The 16,882-nt window shown below is 40.4% G+C and overlaps 1 protein-coding gene across 1 annotated transcript; it reads right to left on the minus strand.

Annotated features, from left to right (window-relative positions):
- Positions 1-6,406: 6,406 nt before the first annotated feature.
- Positions 6,407-14,695, minus strand: LOC111852751 (tumor necrosis factor ligand superfamily member 10-like). Its single transcript, XM_023828981.2, has 4 exons — positions 14,478-14,695; positions 12,479-12,514; positions 9,197-9,335; positions 6,407-8,820 (listed from the first exon to the last, which is right to left on the minus strand). The coding sequence occupies exons 1-4, from the start codon at positions 14,661-14,663 to the stop codon at positions 8,390-8,392; spliced, it is 792 nt and encodes a 263-aa protein (XP_023684749.2). The 5' UTR covers positions 14,664-14,695; the 3' UTR covers positions 6,407-8,389.
- Positions 14,696-16,882: the final 2,187 nt, after the last annotated feature.

Consider the following 16,882-nt stretch of genomic DNA (forward strand, 5'->3'; position numbering starts at 1 on the left):
GAAAACAGGATTTAGCTCAGTTTGATTGTTATTATACAGTCTTATTTTTGAATGTTTATTTATTTTGCATATTTATTGTTACATTGTGTAAATAAAGGTCTCTTAGGTTTTGTTATTCAGGCACATTGACAGACAGATGGCCTTTGGTTTACGATTCTTTGTCATTTCGTTTTTGTTTCCAGGTTTAGTAAAAAATAAATGCCAAACAAATTTAGTTTTCCCTTTTATGTATCTAAAATGATTTTAGAAGCACATTGAATGGAAAGTTCTGGGTTAGCAGCCTGGCATGCAGCTGTATGTTAATGCCACCGAGAAGATTACACGATAAACTCCTTTGTCATGCACAATTTAACAGACAAACACAATCAATGGAGATTATACAGTTGAAATATTAATTTAAAAAGTCAGCGGGGTAATACTAAGAAACCGAAATCAAGAAATGGATGGCGCTAATCTGCGTCGTGCTGTCCATGGTACTGAAGGAGTAATAGGATTCATTTGATGTTTTAAAATTAACATTCTAATAACCCTCTATTACAGTTTTCTTGTAAGCTCAATTTAAATAAAACGACAATATCAGTTCTAAAATGCTGGAATAATATGTCTCTGTTTTTACATGACCAATATGGTAAATAAATGGACGGCAATTATATAGCGCTTTTCTACTCCTACGAATACTCAAAGTGTTTTACAATACATGCCTCACATTCACCAGTGGCAAAGGCTGCCAACCTGCACACCAAGAGCAATTTGGGGTTCAGTGTCTTGCTCAAGGATACTTTGACAGGGGCAGGAGGAAACGGGGCTCAAACATGCAATCCTCCGGTTCCCAAACAATAGCACTACCTCCCGCGCCACCATCCACAGTGTTCCCTGCCATGTGTAATATGTTGCCTATGACAGACTTCAGGCCCCTCCAGATGGATGAATGATTTTATATGAAGTGTAACTATTAAGCACAATTAAAGAGCAAAATTTCAAAACTCAATTAATTTTTTGTTGCTTTTGAGATGAGACAAAAAGTCTGCTTTTCTCATCATATATTACAGTATTGCAGGGTTCCCCGATACGGTTCCTGGAGGCCCAGGATCCGACACAGTTTGCAGATTTCCTTGCTCAAATCTGCAAGCTATGTTGGATTCTGCTACAGTACACTCGCTTATAACGGAATATCGTCTATAACGGACAAGGTCTGCTGGTCTGCTGGTCCCGGACGTGCGCCTTTACGAACAAGCAGAAAAAGCATCGGCCATAGTGGACTCGCATATAACGGAACTTTGCTTATAACGGACAAACAATTTGGTCCCCAGGGCCGCTTTTAGCTGTAGTTTTGTTTGGCTATAACGGACATGTAGGCTCCGCCAGTGATATCCAAAGCAGATACATAGTCGGGATTATTAATAGTCACGCATCTGGCCAGGTAAAGTTGGATAATTACATGTAAAGTATAATAATCTATAACACAAGTGTGTCTGCTGGGGTGTGGCATGAGTAAATGGTGTCCTGTAGTTGTGTTCTGGGCATATAGCAACTCTGGATATAACAGACTTTGAATATAATGGACTGTTTTGCCAGGTCCCTTGAAATCCGTTATAAAAGGATTTTACTGTACTTTGGGACCGGAATTGGGGAGACCTGCAGTATTGTATACCAAAGTAAAAACCGCGAAATCAGGGAGGCCTTGGGGGGAAAACAAAAGAGCTTTTATTTATACTTAAACATGGGCTGGGAAACTAAACAGACCTCAAGGGAAGCGAGAGCAGGGAAGGACATGCAGACACATGCAGACTAGACTTCAGTGACAGGACTGGGGAGCACAAGACTGAGAGGTACTCTGATACAGGACTGACGAGGGAGCAGGCGAGGGGCAGCTGGAGTGATCCACACGAGGGCTGAAATGAGAGGTAAGACAAAACAAGCAATGGGTGGGGCTCATTAGAGCCACACTGGGGAGAAAACGTGGGGGCAGGAATGCGGAGCGTGACACGGACAGAATGTTTTTTGCTGGATGATGATGGTTATAGTTAAACTGAAGATTTAAATTAGATCTTAAACGATCCCCTTTATGTAAAAATATAAATTCTAAAGTTGAACTTTTAGTGTGAGCAGAAGCATTATTTAATGGACATCATTAATCTAAGCTTAAATCCGAATGTCTAATTGTCCTTGTTAGGTAAAAGGTACAGCTAATTGTGTTTCCTTTGCCTTGCAAGTCAAAAGAAGGCAAGGCTGTATTCCACATTAAATATAACATGATGCTATTATCAAGTTAAAGTAGATCCTAAAAATGGGCACATTTATAACACCCATATGTCTGTATGGGTTCTAGAACATGCATTTTAGGCTTTTTAGTGCCCCAGTAATTCCTGATGGAGAGATGTCTGAAGAATGAAAACTTTGAATGCTTGCTAATTTATTTATTGTGTGTTCGAGTGGCTTTGACAGACACCTTGTGCACACTTATTCTGCATTTTCTAGCTTCTCAGAAAAGAGTTTTAAGTTAAACTCCAGATGATGTAAAGCCACTGAAAGGTAATTAAGAGAATTATTAGGAGTAGCAAATTCTGTGCAGTTCAGCAAACAGAACCAATAATTTTGGATTCAAAGTAAACTCACTGTTCTAATGTTAATTACATATTAGATTTCTGCATGTCTATATTTTGTAGGTACAATTAATGTATTAGCGGACTGGCGTGCCTTCTGGAGATTTCCTGCCCCCGGAAACCAGACTGACTGCAGCCCTGCATTGAACTGAAGTATACTGCAAGCTCTCTGCTAAATGGTAATAATCTGAAAAGGTACATAATCCATGCAAGGTAATTAATGATATATTTCTCATTTGATAATTATGTTTTTGTGTAAGACTTGTAGATTGCAAAGTAAATTCTAAGTGCAAGCTAATAAATCCAGTGGTTTTGTGAATGATGTGAGCTAAAGAGCATATTAGTGCATTTTGCAACAATGTGCCATTTTAAGCAACCAGATTCAGTTCTGTTTCAACTGCTGATTTGAAGTCTTTCCAGAAATATCCTCAAGTAACTGAAATATTTTGAAAGCATAACATCATGCACGTTTCCGCTTTTAGCAGAAATACCCATTTATGAACACTAAAACTCATGACATAATTTGCCAAGAGCCAAAATATTCAGCCGTTTGGCAGCGATTCTACTGACAGGGTTATTTTAAACTCACAAATTAGAATCTTCTGTGGTGACTGTAAAATTTTAGAGTGGAGATTTAATGATCATTCTTGAAAAGACACCAACAGCAGAGAAGCTGAGCCACTGGACTTTTTCCCTTCTTTATTTCAGAGTTTCACCATCCAGTTTTTTTGACACTGACAGCATTAAATTCCTAATAAAAAAGATAAATAAATCACATTAATCCTGTTAGCTGCAGAATTGTGCCTGGCAAGTGCAGCCAGCAGTCTTAAGCATTTCAAATGGGCAAAAACATAAAAGCCCTTGGTTTATTGACAGGTTTTCTTTGGCATAAGGTCTTTATAAAATTCTTGGTTAAAGAGAGACCAAAGTAAGAAAATCATTTACTCTTCTCATTATTTTTTTACTCAACAGCATGGTTAAAAGAGAAACTGAAATACCCTATGCTTCGTATTTTATGTACGTTTCCTGACAAACACATTTTAAAAAGTGCAACAGGTCAGACGACAGAGAGAAAGTTAAAGAAGTACAGTATGTAACGTGTTCTTAAAAATGCCAGAATGGAGAATAAGCCAGGTTATACAGAGACTGAGGCAAACAAGCGGCCCGGTTTTGTTTGCCACTCAGTAAAAAACAGCCGGTAGAGCTTAGTCAGCAAGGGAGAAATGTGTTAGCGTGCAAGCTGCTTAGCAACCAAACTGTATACAACAGAACACCCAACTGCTGCATAAATCGAACCTGGGACCCATTTCCCCTCACCACAAATTCACATAAAAAGAGGCATTATGACTTTGCTAACTGTGTCAACGTGTGGTTCTAATTTTTGCCGAACACTCCTGACTAAAACAGCATAACTTCCTCTTATTTGGATCCCTTAATTGTTATTAAATTATAAGAACACTTAAAACAGACAAAATAAAGGCATAATACACTATGAAACATATGACTGAACTGCACTAATAACTGCAAGGTTGAAACTGCATACATGTTAAAACTGCATACATGTTAAAACTGCATACTTGTTAAAACTGCATACATGTTAAAACTGCATGCATGTTAAAACCGCATCTCCTCCAGCTCTTGCTCCCCTTATGGTGACTTATTTGTATTTTGCGAGGCAGGCTTTAACGGTTCCTCCATCTGTTAAATTCAGTTAAATTACATTCAAGTTGTTCCCCTTTCTTGTGTTTTACTGCTTCCAGGAAAAGGCTACATTTGGATATGTGGTACGGTAACTTCAGTCCCTTATTGACCTGAAATAGGACAGTTGATATGGACATTCTTGCTAGAATCACTAGTCTAGGGAAACACTAACAAATTTACTGTGAACTGCATTGTTCATGGATTCTGATGCCAGGATTATTTCACACTATGAAACGACTTCCACGCTGCCTCTTTGTTTATTATGTGGTGATGTATAGGAAGTATGGGAACCCATAAATAACCTGGAGCAGAAGCTAAACTTACATCTAATAGTAAACATCTACAGCTGCAATACATGATTCCAGTACAGATAATGACCAGATTCTCGAAAGGCAAAGAAACTCTCTTTGCAGAGAATTCAGGTAATGTGCATCACTGAATACAAAGGTGTTTTTTTTACATTTTTACAATAAATGTGGCTGTACTAGAACAATATAATTATTTAAATACAGTTACACTATATTCAGTGAACTCTATGTATACATTGTGTAATCCTGTAATGGATCTACACTATTGCCCTACGGCAGTGTTTCCCAATCCGATACTCTGGGACGCACAGACAGTCCACGTTTGGAGTGGGGAAGGGAGCAAAAACGTGAACTGTTTGGCAGGGAACTGGGAAAGAGCAAAAACGTGAACTGTTTGGCAGGGAACTGGGAAAGAGCAAAATGTGAACTGTTTGGCAGGGAACTGGGAAAGAGCAAAATGTGAACTGTCTGGCAGGCAACTGGGAATGAGCAAAAACGTGAACTGTTTGGCAGGGAACTGGGAATGAGCAAAAACGTGAACTGTTTGGCAGGGAACTGGGAAAGAGCAAAAACGTGAACCGGCTATGGGTCCCCGAGGACCGGATTGGGAAACATTGCCCTATGGTACAAAAGACTTGTTCCAGGCAACTCTTAGGATTCCTTTGGTAATTGTACTCTCTATCTCTGAGTCTACAGAAGGGGCCTCAGCTCTAGAGCACAGGCTGTGTGGCCCCTATTTCAAAGAAAGGACTTCTGGCTTAAGGGGTTATGGATTCATGACCAGCTTTTGTTTGCACAATATTCTGTTTGAGTACAGTGTGCCGTCTTCATGCTTTATCTTTATTTTGCACTATATGTCTCTATCTGAACACTGTCTGAAAAGAATTTCCCCTTGGGATCAATGAAATATGTTTTGTCTTATCTTATTTCAATGAGCCCATAAGTAAAAAAAATGAGAATCTTAATTATATTCTATAAGAAAGCCCTCTGATGAAAGCCATGTGTGGTATAAGTGAAGGAAATGAACTTAAGTATTAAAACACAGATCATGTGTGTTTAATTAATACATCACAATTTTGCTACATTTCTGTCTTGAGAGTAAGAATGTACAGTATGAACGGAAAGTTAATATTCATCAGATGTAAAATTTAAAAGTGTGCAATAAATATGTCATTGCAATTACTGCTTTAGGCAGTTTCGAACAGAAAAACCATTTGGAGAAAGAAATATCTTTGCTGCAAGCATTTTGATATTCAAATTTATATGTGAACACGAACCGGGCTTTACAGACCAAAGAAGCAGTTTACAATAAGTAACTTTGTCATACTGGTAAGTATCTCCTTCTCTCTACTTTTTCAGAATCTATCAGTACAATCTGGTTGAATCACCATCTGCAAAAGGCTTTAGTCAAATATCCCATGCAGCCAAGCTGTTTTCAATATATTACATTTTGAGCTGAGTCTGTTTCCACTCAGCCTACCCTATGGCTTAGATATCTGTATTCAGTTAAGACTCACTGGGGCCAAAATCGAACATAACTGTAGTAGTTTGTTTCCCAAACTTGTTACATTTGTTTAAATGGCAAAGCTAATCTAAGCTTGTGTGACACATTTTGTTTTTGTGTTTGCTGCATTAATGTATTCAGTCATAATAATTCACAAGTGGTACCACGACAAAATGTATCATCATCCAATCCCTGTGGACCTGAAACAGCACCTAGACTTATGACGTATGGATTCCATTTGTTTAGTCAAATTTTTTCTTTCATTTCATTATTCATTAAACAAAACAAGATTAGTACAAAATTATTTATTTTGTAATGCAAAGTAGATAACAGCCAGTAAAAATATTTGTATAAATAACAGATAATAAAACGTGTATTAAGTATTTGATATAACTTAAAACTTATCCTAATGAATACATCTTTCTGCTATAGTCAGGCCCTTTTGCGCATAGCATTGTCTTACGTCTTCATTATACATCAGATTCATAAACAAGCACGTGACTTTGATGTTCATTAACCACTCCATGGTTTTATAAACAGGAACATCTTTGTTATATTAAAAGCCTGTGTTTTTATACGGTGAAACCACACAAAAGACACATTATACAGATTCATGTCTCAATAGACCACTCGACAAATGAACCACAACTATGAAATGTCAAATAAATAAAAACAAATTTAGTGCATATTCTCACCTCATTACATAGACTGGAAATGAGAAGAAAAAAAAATACGTTTTAGTTAAAGGTGTACCAAATTCAATCTGGTGTCACCTCTTATGTTGGTCCAAAAAACATGTTAATAAAAATATAATAAGTCAATAGCTAACAGTCCAGCTGTCTTCGGTTGCTAATCATGCTTTTTGCCCACTGGCATTTTCAACTTGCACTTTATCTGAAGCATATTGCTTTCAGAACCTATAGTACATCAGTACATGAGAAACACTACACAGAGGGGATGTAAAATGAAAGTTACATTTTTGAACCCTGGGGATAAACACCAATTTCGCACGAAGGCCAAACTCCACAGATGCGTCTCCAAACTGTCGGCTCTTGGCCAAATTAGTCATATTATATAGGAAGACAAGGGTTTGATATCAACTCATTATAAAATGTTTTACCAATATGTTTAAGAAGTTCAATATGTGTAAGATTTTTTTTTTTTAATCCAGAAACACACTTAGGAACTATACAAAAAAAAAATCAGGAAAATGGAACAGAGCCCTAGGTTACCAGGAACAGCCCTGGATCCATGCTGAGCTCAGAAATAAAAGTCTGACACAATCGATTACACACTGAATACGCCTTCAAAGAACAAAAGTTATTCTGACACATGGTAAATCTGAAGTGTGTGCTCTTATCTGTAACAATGGGTCAGAGTGTGTTTATTCAAATGGAATCCATGATACATTTATACCTTCTATATTATTTTACATTACCCATTTTGTTTTTCGATCATTCACTACTCCTGATGGTTTAGACTGAAACAAAACAAAAAGAGTCTTTGTTTAAGAGCCTTGTATATACGGAATTATTAAACAATGGACAGAAGCAGTTGGAGTTGTTTTATTACAAACGTATTACAGTTTGAACTGCTATCGGATACCATAAAACCATACTGGGATCTGTTAATTTAATATTGATTTTTACAATTATATAAAACATAAGGTTACTAATTCAGCTGGGGGTTAATGAGAAGAATGAATGAATTGGGATACTTCTCATTAAGTTATGCACATAATATAATTTAAATATTTTAAATACTACAATAAAAGCATGTACTCAAGTAAGTGCTCAATATGCAATGAAGTGCTCAGTGGTTGTTGATTGTTCCAAAATCGTTCATAAGACAGGATTCTGTACATTCAGTTCAGTAGCAGAGAATTGGATTCAGTTTCTTATCTTCCGACCTCACATCGTTCTCAAAGATAAAATAGTTCTGCAAAAATCAATTTTTTGTACCCACTAGAAAGCTTAGGTCAAATGACAAGTGCACCTCCGGCAGAGAGCACTGCATTGTTATCACTGCAGAGGACATGGTGGAATGCAGGAGGGCTAAGCAGCTATTGCAAGTGCAGGGCTAACGGCCGACAGGTTGGTGAAGCTGCGTTTTAGCAGGCAGCTGAGATTCTGGGCAAATCAGTCTATCCTCTAACAATAGCAAGTCCAATGTCTCCGCAGCAGGTGGCTCGTGATCGCATTCGGCAAAACACCTCGAAACGGTCCAATTGCACTCAGGAAGAGCAGCCGGCATCAGCCAATCAGGAGGCCACGTCACTTGCTGATCTTGAAAGCACCGAAGTAGCCCCCCTCTGGCTCCGGATCCAACATCCATAAATTGGACACGCTGACAAAGAGTCCGTCCCCTTGCTTCAGCACGACGAGGCCTCCTTGCTGCTCACAGTACATGTTGTAGCCCACCATTCTCCAGCGTTTGGTGCTACCGCTCTTCATGAGCACCGTGGGCTTAGCTGGAAACTGGGTGTGCCTCTCTAGGTAGATATACTGGATGAGCTGAGTACTACCGTCCTGTAGAAACTCCCCCACGGACGCTGCCTCCATGTCATAGTAACGGAAGCATGTCTTGGTGTAGACATAGTACAATCCACCTTCCTGGATTAAGAGCTTTCCATTGTGGTAACTAACTTTTTCTAGATGCCCTTGTGCTTCATTCCACTGGACCATTGCAGGCAGAATTTCACCCTCTACAAATCAGAGTGAGAAAAAGACTAAGTCTTCAGAACATTAACCAGGGAAATGGATCAGAGAAATGAATAACCGATTCAGTCTTTCATATACATACATTGTGAAATATATAGACAGCAGTTGATCTGCAACCCCTGAAAACTGAGTGAGACATGAAGTTTGTGTAGAACTCCCAGGAAGGATCATTAGAGAATGACAGTGCCACATGGTTCAGTAGAAGGGAGCCATCTGGGACTGGATTTTCTTCTCTGGAGGAAGGTCTGCACAGCCTACACAGACCGACCATATGAAATGGCACCATATCGTCCCGAAGACTGAGCCTTAAATGCTCTATTAACCACATATATTCTGCAGCACAGGGAATGGTGAACTTACTTTGGACATAGTCGATAGGCACCCTAATGGGGAGGTGTGCAGCTGCCGTTAGTCCTCTCTGGGTTTTTGTGGTTCTTGGTCGTTCTTTTTTCTGGGGATCTTTGAGTGCATTGGCAAGAACTGGTGCAGTTTCAACTTCCTGTGAACATAAGTACTCAGATTATGCATCGGGCTCATAGCAAATGCACAGAGATTATCATTAACATGCAGAGAGCAGACTGCTGGCAAATGAAACATTTTAACTGATTATTTCAAGAAATAAAACCAAAGTCTGGAAAATATACTAGTCAATATACAGTCTTAGTCCTAGGCTGTTTCATTGTTAATATATCTAAGCACTGCTGTGCTGTCGGTCTAAAAGATAGACTGTTGTGTCGAATTTCAAGTTACTGGTGTAAAATTTTGTTTAGCTTCACTGCAACTAGCACAGCAGTCAACTCAAATCTGGGAACAGTGACCCGCTTGAGTGAGGTCACTCTAGATTCGCCCATGATAAACAAAAAGTGTTTGCTACCCTCTTCAGTTTTTAGCAACAGGTAGGATTCTGTACTTTACACATACTCTGAACTGTCTGAAAAATGAAACTGCGCAAAGACAAGGCAAGTCAAGTCTTCAGGTTTCGGGCACCTGTTCATGTGAAACTGAGAGATGAGCAGCATCTTCAAGCCACTTCTTCTATTTGTCAGAATTATTCTCACCCATGGTGTCACCTCATTCATACTGCTCTTTACACAGCTCTTTCAGGAGAAGTTTAGCAGGCAAGAAGACTGGTGCCAAGAAGTATCTCTTTCAGTACACTACTGTACACCAAGCCCCCATGTCTGATATCATCGCTACTGCCCCCTGAAGGAATTTTAAGAGATCACACACTAGCATGGTCAGATTGGGTCCTTGCAATAACTCTTCACTCAACGACTTATCCTGATACGAGACAGTGCAGTGGAAGATCACTCGTATTTTTCTCTTCTTGGAGTGATACACCCCATTATGTGTTATGCTAAGCACCCTTCCGTGATCACGATTTAAATGCTCTTCGGGAACTTTGACTGCATAATCCTTTTCCTTTATACTGTAGATGAAGACCTTGTAGTCTTCAAAAAAGTCTGGGTTCCTTTGAGCTTTTGTAAAAGGAAAGGTGCTGCTAATCAAATGCACTTGATTAATTGATCACCAGTAAGTGTGAACACCTCTATAAAAGCAGAGGTTTTGGCAGTTTGCTGGTTTGGAGCATTCAGGTGTGTGTTAACACAATGCCAAGGAGGAAAGACATCAGCAATGACCTTAGAGAAGCAATTGTTGCTACCCATCATTCTGGGTTGGGTTATAAGGCCATTTTCAAACAATTCCATCATTCTACAATAAGAAAGAATATTGACAAGTGGAAAACATTCAAGACAGTAGCCAGTCTTCCCAGGAGGGGACGTCCCAGCAAATTCACCCCAAATGCAGACCGTGCGATGCTCAGAGAAACTGTAACAAATCCAACAGCTACAGAAAACCCAACAGCTACCATTGGATACCCACTGATAATAATGGATTTTTAAATTATATTTCCGCCCTCCCAGAATACACTGCTTGAAATCACATGATCCAATTAACCACAAAGTCAGTAAAATGGATAGCGAGGGATTTTGAAAATGTCTGGCTCATGGAGATTTCAAAGTTACAGAAAACCAGGTTTGCCAACTTTGGTCAGCTGGCTGGCATGAGATTTTCAATACAAAACAAGTCTGCACACACATTTACATGTATGTATCAGTTTAACTACCTTGTAAATAGTCTGTATGGTTTGCAAACTACCCCAACGCTGTTGATGTAGCTAATTTTAGGTTCATAATGGAAATAATAAAGATTTTCTGTAAGATTTCTTGTGCGAGCAAAAGTCTGAAAGTCCGAGAGTTGGCAACCCAGGAAAACCCATAATCTAAAATTAAGTCAACTATTTATTTATTAAAACAATGTGGTAAATGTAAAAAATGTCTAAAAGTTTTAGTGTATAATGATGTTTTCGGAAAGAAAGCATGTTGATAACTCTGCTATTTCAAAAGCTAGCTGCGGTGCTTTCGAACGGCATCTTACAAGAACTACAAGGCTAAAGGTGCAAAGGCGAGAGGATAAGGGAAATATAACCAAACTCTGTGTAATTTGTGTATTAGATCTTTTGAGACGGATTTTTTGCATTAGCATACAATGTAGGTGTCGGGGCTCAGGCTTTTTTACCCAACTGATGTAGTAGTCTAATTTTAATTCGGGTTGGGTTTATTTGCCGCGGGTCTGGCGGGTGCAGATATAAATTAGTTCTGCTGCCGGTTAATGGGTAGGATGCGGATTTAAGCACTTTGGGTACAGGGCGGGCGTGGGTTCACGAACAGGACCCTGCTTCTGCAAGACATTGTTCTTTCATCTTGTAGGGTAGTTTGGACACCAGCGTCCTGAGATTGGTAGCATTATCCATCTCCGCTAAATATTCTATTCCACCATAGTGTTTCGACAGCCAATCAAGAAAACTGCATAAGCATTCAGCGCTTTGGCATCATCAGACTTGATCTATGGTCATCGATCTGGCTTTTTAATATACCTGCTGGCAATACGTAATTTATCCCCACAATGTTTATTCAGTAGACGCTTTGCTTGCATGTGTGCATGACTGCGAACTAGCTCTTGGGGCTTACCAGACATGAATTGTTCTATAAAGTAGAACCTGGCTAGATCGTGTCTATCTTTTGTTCTATGATGTGTTCAAATACTCGCTTGAATGTTTTGTATTGCAGTGCATCACCCCTGGACCCTGGGATGTCCTTGGTAGCAGAGCATGTTGTTGTTGTTGTTTCAAAATTCTGTGATGAGGTTTTGCTTTCTCAAGCGATCAGAATGAACCATCGTTAATCTCCAGAGCAGCACGACACATTTTCAGGCAAATCCAATTAACAAATTTCTTGACTAATGTAGTGGCACTTGTTGGAGTCACACACTCTTGATAACGCAAACTGCAGGACAAAGCAATATTCTATTAAAAGGTTTACTTAGAAACTTACATTGTTAAGCACACAGTCAAGAAATTGTATTGCTTCTATGATAACTTACTTTCAACTGAACCAACAAGACCATGATGTCATATCAATGTGCTCTCATTCCAAATGCAGATTTGTTATATATTTATGCATTTCTAATCAAGACAAATTTGAACTTAAAAATGATTATGAAATTGTCATTAACAGTTTTAACTGTTTTACTCGTGGCTCTTACACTTCCTAAAGTCTGAAGTATGACAACAAAACTCACCTTTAATGGCTTCTGTTGGACAGTAATATAGCCTACCTAGAAAAAAAAGAAACATAAAGTACTGAATGAAAGAAAACATTCACATATGACACTGATACAGAAATGTGGGAGGTATCCTGAAATGCATCGATCTATGTGAAGATCATCTCTATCCACTGCTGAAGTGTACGCTCTTACCTAAGCATTTACATAACATCTGGAAGTGAAAAGACAGGTGCATGTATTCTGAACACCTAATCTTTTATAACCAGGGAGCAAGCATACAAATGCACACTGCTTTCTTCTCAGCCCAAGGGCTGGCGCTAAAATGCTAGATGCATTGCCTGTATATGAGGCACACACATTGCCTCCTGCTATGCAACTGGTCACAGACGTATCGATTTCCAAGCTCATTTTTTTCTGCTGGGCCTGGGGGCTGACAGATATACGGCATATTAGTGAAGCACTTCAGCTGTAAATGAGTGTTGCTTTTTACATAAACATGCTGAGCACTTGTTACTCTACAGCTTGTGCCTGCAGCACTGTGACTCGTTGCCAAAAGTAAACCACTTACAGATCAGGGCACCATCAGAAAGAACATCTCCTTTACATAATCCCCCCACATGCTACAAACAACTAAACACCATCTTCCCCTTCATCGGAGCCTGCCAACTGGGCTGACGGCCAACACTGAGAAGGCTCAAAAACACAATGTTTTGTTTATGCCAAAAAAAAGTCCCATTCCTTACAAGGAGGGGTGATTTCGATTACATAGACATGCCACTAAGTGTCTCTGGAGCATCTGAAATGTTTTATTGTAAGTATATTATTTAAATCTGGTCACCTCCAAAAAATGTGAGCAAGATTGAAGACAATCAGCTTACACCACAAACAATGGTATAGAATGCAAATATTTACTTAGTTAACATTCCAAATAGTCAGTTAACAAACTGCAGGAAATTAAGCCAATGATTTTGTATTAAGAAGACTGAAGGGAGATGAATATTCCTGCAGTCTGTGCATCGCTACCAAGGCGGCCAAGTATGTAGAAACAAGAGTCCAAAACACTCAGTGCAAGTCAATTTAAATGACTTTCAAAGTTTCCAAAAGTGCTACGAGTGTTTCCTGGATGTATTAGATAGTTGAGAAAAGTCGAGGCCATGTTTTTGTAACACCCTCATTTTAACACAGTCTCATGCCCCTCAGAACATGTTCCTTGGTAGAATAAGAATATTTTTCTCTTTTCCAACTAAATGTAAACAAGCATCTCTTTTCCTTCCTTCCCTTCATAAACACTTAGCTCAGGATGCCAGTCATTCAAAGCTACTGTACTGAACACTATGAGAACAACAATTTAAAAAATAACTTAATCCAGATGTGAGTTAACATCACCTTCCATTACGTGTGTGTGCTGTAAATATCACTGCAAATTTTTACTATAAATATTACAAGCTGAGGAACCAAGACATGGGGTACCGGCCGCTTGACTCTCCTGTAATATCTATTACACTGTTAAACATGTCCGATTCGATTACGGTAGGTTGATATGAAAGCACTAACAGAAATGGGTATAGAAGATACCGTGCATCGAGCACATGAATGGTAAAGCAGAAAGGCTGACTATGCAGAAAAAGCTTTAAACTGTGTATCCTCCGCGCAATTTGCCTGAAGGATTTGCAACCATTTAGGTAAACGTGAGTATCTAAAAAACCACCGAAAGATCGGGGGGGAAAAGTTAAGATGCATGGAACTGAACAGACGCAGAGACACAAACAGAAAAATCTACAAGACATGTCACTTAAGAGTTTAGAGCTCAGCAAATGCATTCATGCAATCTTACAAAAAGTAAACGCGATCTAATCATTTATTTTGTAGATCTGACCCACAAGCATGTATGTTTTCCAATTAATTATATGTGCAATAAGATTCTGTAAAAATTCACACTCAGAAAGTATGTGTTCATTTCACAGCAGTAATTCAAAGATTACTGGAACTCTAATGTATAATCCAGAGTGCTTACCTCGTTAAGGTAACCTGTTAAGTGCAACAAGACTACTACACTAGTGGTGACCTGAAGCAATCCCATAACAATCAAAGTTCCGAGAATAATCGGTCTGCAGGCTGGCTCCGTACTGTGGACCGGCTGAAATCGCGCCGAACCGGTCTCCATTTCAACAGAGTAACCGCGACGGTCATTAACTGGCATGTGCGCAGGGCTTTAATATTGCTGTGAGCGGAGGAACCAAAGTATCGGTCAATGATTCATATAAACAGGGGGAGGGTAGTTTCAACGTTTTTTCTTCGAGAAGAGAGAGAGAACCAATGGCGTTATAGTGATCTTCACTTCTTTGTTATAAACTGAAATACTGCTGTGATTAAGTCTCGTCACAGCGAAGTCGCTTCATTTGGGTGCTTGATCTTGCAGGGCGAAGTCTGTGTAATGGGTCCCGATGCTGAAGCTCTATATGATGTAGAAATACCGGGAATGAAATCACCACATTTTCCCAGTAACGCATTCCTTTATGGCTGTACTGTAAACATAATTTACAATCTTGTGCAAAGAAACCTCTAACAAATAATAATTGAACAAACAATGCGGTGTTTATTCATTTTTATTTTACTTTAATACAAATCTATTTTTTATTACATATTTTATTAGTTCTCATTAATATCACTATGCGCCGCCCCCCCGTGTTTTGAGCTATTAATACGAATTATGCTAATATGCGGGTGTTCCCAGGGTTGGGAATTTGAATGCCGCCCCCTCGTTGTGTTTGTATGTTGTCCCTTTGTTGTGTGGGTTTCCTCTGGGTATTCTGGTTTTCCCCCCACAGTCCAAATACCCAAGGGTGAAATCACTCAGCCCCTTGCGTGTTTCGGGCGCGACACAACCCACATGCAGCAGTGTTGGGACAGATGTGGACTTTATCGGGCAAACATACAAAACTACATATGTCTGAGCTGGGGAACACAGTGAGTGTATGCAGGCACATATACACACAGTACAGTAGTCACTGACAAGAGGCAGGTGTATGATGTTACCATGTGGAGAACATCAGCAATGAGATACAGCTGGAGAGAATTAGGAGGGTTAGAGATGAGGAGGCGACGGGACAGATCATGACAGTACCTCGCCCCAAAAAGGCATGCACTTTGGCCATGGGCGTAAATTATGGGGGGGGGGGGTGTAGCCCCCCCAATAAATCAAAACCAGCTAATACAACCCCCACAATAATCATGTTTCCCCCGTAATGGGTGGAGACCTCAACCCCCCCCCCCCCCCCCAATGTTCCAGCCAAAGTTACGCCCTTGACTTTGGCCATGGGAGGAACTGCCATGACTGGTTCAGAATGCATGAGACCGGAGAACCAGGGAGCCATACACAGAAGCAGGAAACAACAAGAGTAGGGGAATCAGACACAAAAACAGACGTGGCACACATGACTGGGGAATCAAGACAGGAACAGACAAAACAAAGTAGACCCAGCAAAGATGGGTGTGGGAACTAAACAAACCAGAGAAAGACAAGATCAAGGGAATCAAGCCCAACAGGTGGGGCACAAGAAGGCCGGACCTGGGTCACAGGGGGAAGGTCAGGGTGACAGAACCTCAGATGGGATAGATACTAGGGAACTGAGATAGGAATATGGGCCATTGGAAAAGAGACAGACAAACCACGTACGCTACACCAAAACTCAAAAAATCACAACAACCAAGGCCAGTAGGTAAACATGAGGGAACAAAACGGGAGACCCAGACAGGATGGCACACAGACAGGGTACCAGGGCAGAGGGGACCAGGGAACACCAACTGGGAGAAGGGACAGAGACAAGATTGGATATAAAGGGTGCGGACTGGGATTGTACCGGGGCACAGAAGCAAGGGGGAAGCAGGAAGCTTTGGGGCCCCAGGGGAAGGTTAGGGAGCATCGGTTGCCAGATCGGCTGCCAGGGTCCCCACCAGTCCAGATGATTCAGTATCCAGGCGAGCAAGGAGAGCAGCCAGAGACTCAGAGGTAGAGGACCTGCAGGTTGGGCCCACCCAGCGACTACTGGTGGTCTGGGGAAAGGGGCAGAGCTGGATGGGTGAGGACCTGAATGCCAAAGACAACACTTATGATGACTGGGTACCTAATCTCACAGGGATCAGAACTGAGAGAGATGCCCGGGGGGGTCCCCACTCCAAATCCTCAGGTGGGGTCTCCTCTGGTCTCTATTCCTTCAGACTCGGCAGAGGCATCCAGCACAGGAAACTCAGGAGAGTGTGAGACCATGCTTATGCAGGACCCACAAAGAAGGCGAGTCTATGACAGGGAACCAGAAAACCAGCATCCGGAGTGACAATGACCCATGGAGCATGCTGGGAGTCAGCTGACTGTGGTGCCACAGATGGGATTTCAACAGCTGATGAAGTGGTCTGGACTTG

The sequence above is a fragment of the Paramormyrops kingsleyae genome, chromosome 16, assembly GCF_048594095.1.
Source record: "Paramormyrops kingsleyae isolate MSU_618 chromosome 16, PKINGS_0.4, whole genome shotgun sequence".
NCBI lineage: Eukaryota > Metazoa > Chordata > Actinopteri > Osteoglossiformes > Mormyridae > Paramormyrops > Paramormyrops kingsleyae.

Coding starts and splice junctions, on each gene's coding strand:
- LOC111852751 (XM_023828981.2), bottom strand. CDS start 14,663: ATGCCAGTTAATGACCGTCGCGGTTACTCTGTTGAAATGGAGACCGGT. Junction 9,336..12,478: donor TCCAACAGAAGCCATTAAAG/GTGAGTTTTGTT, acceptor TTATGTTCACAG/GAAGTTGAAACTGCACCAGT. Junction 8,821..9,196: donor GCCTATCGACTATGTCCAAA/GTAAGTTCACCA, acceptor TCTGATTTGTAG/AGGGTGAAATTCTGCCTGCA.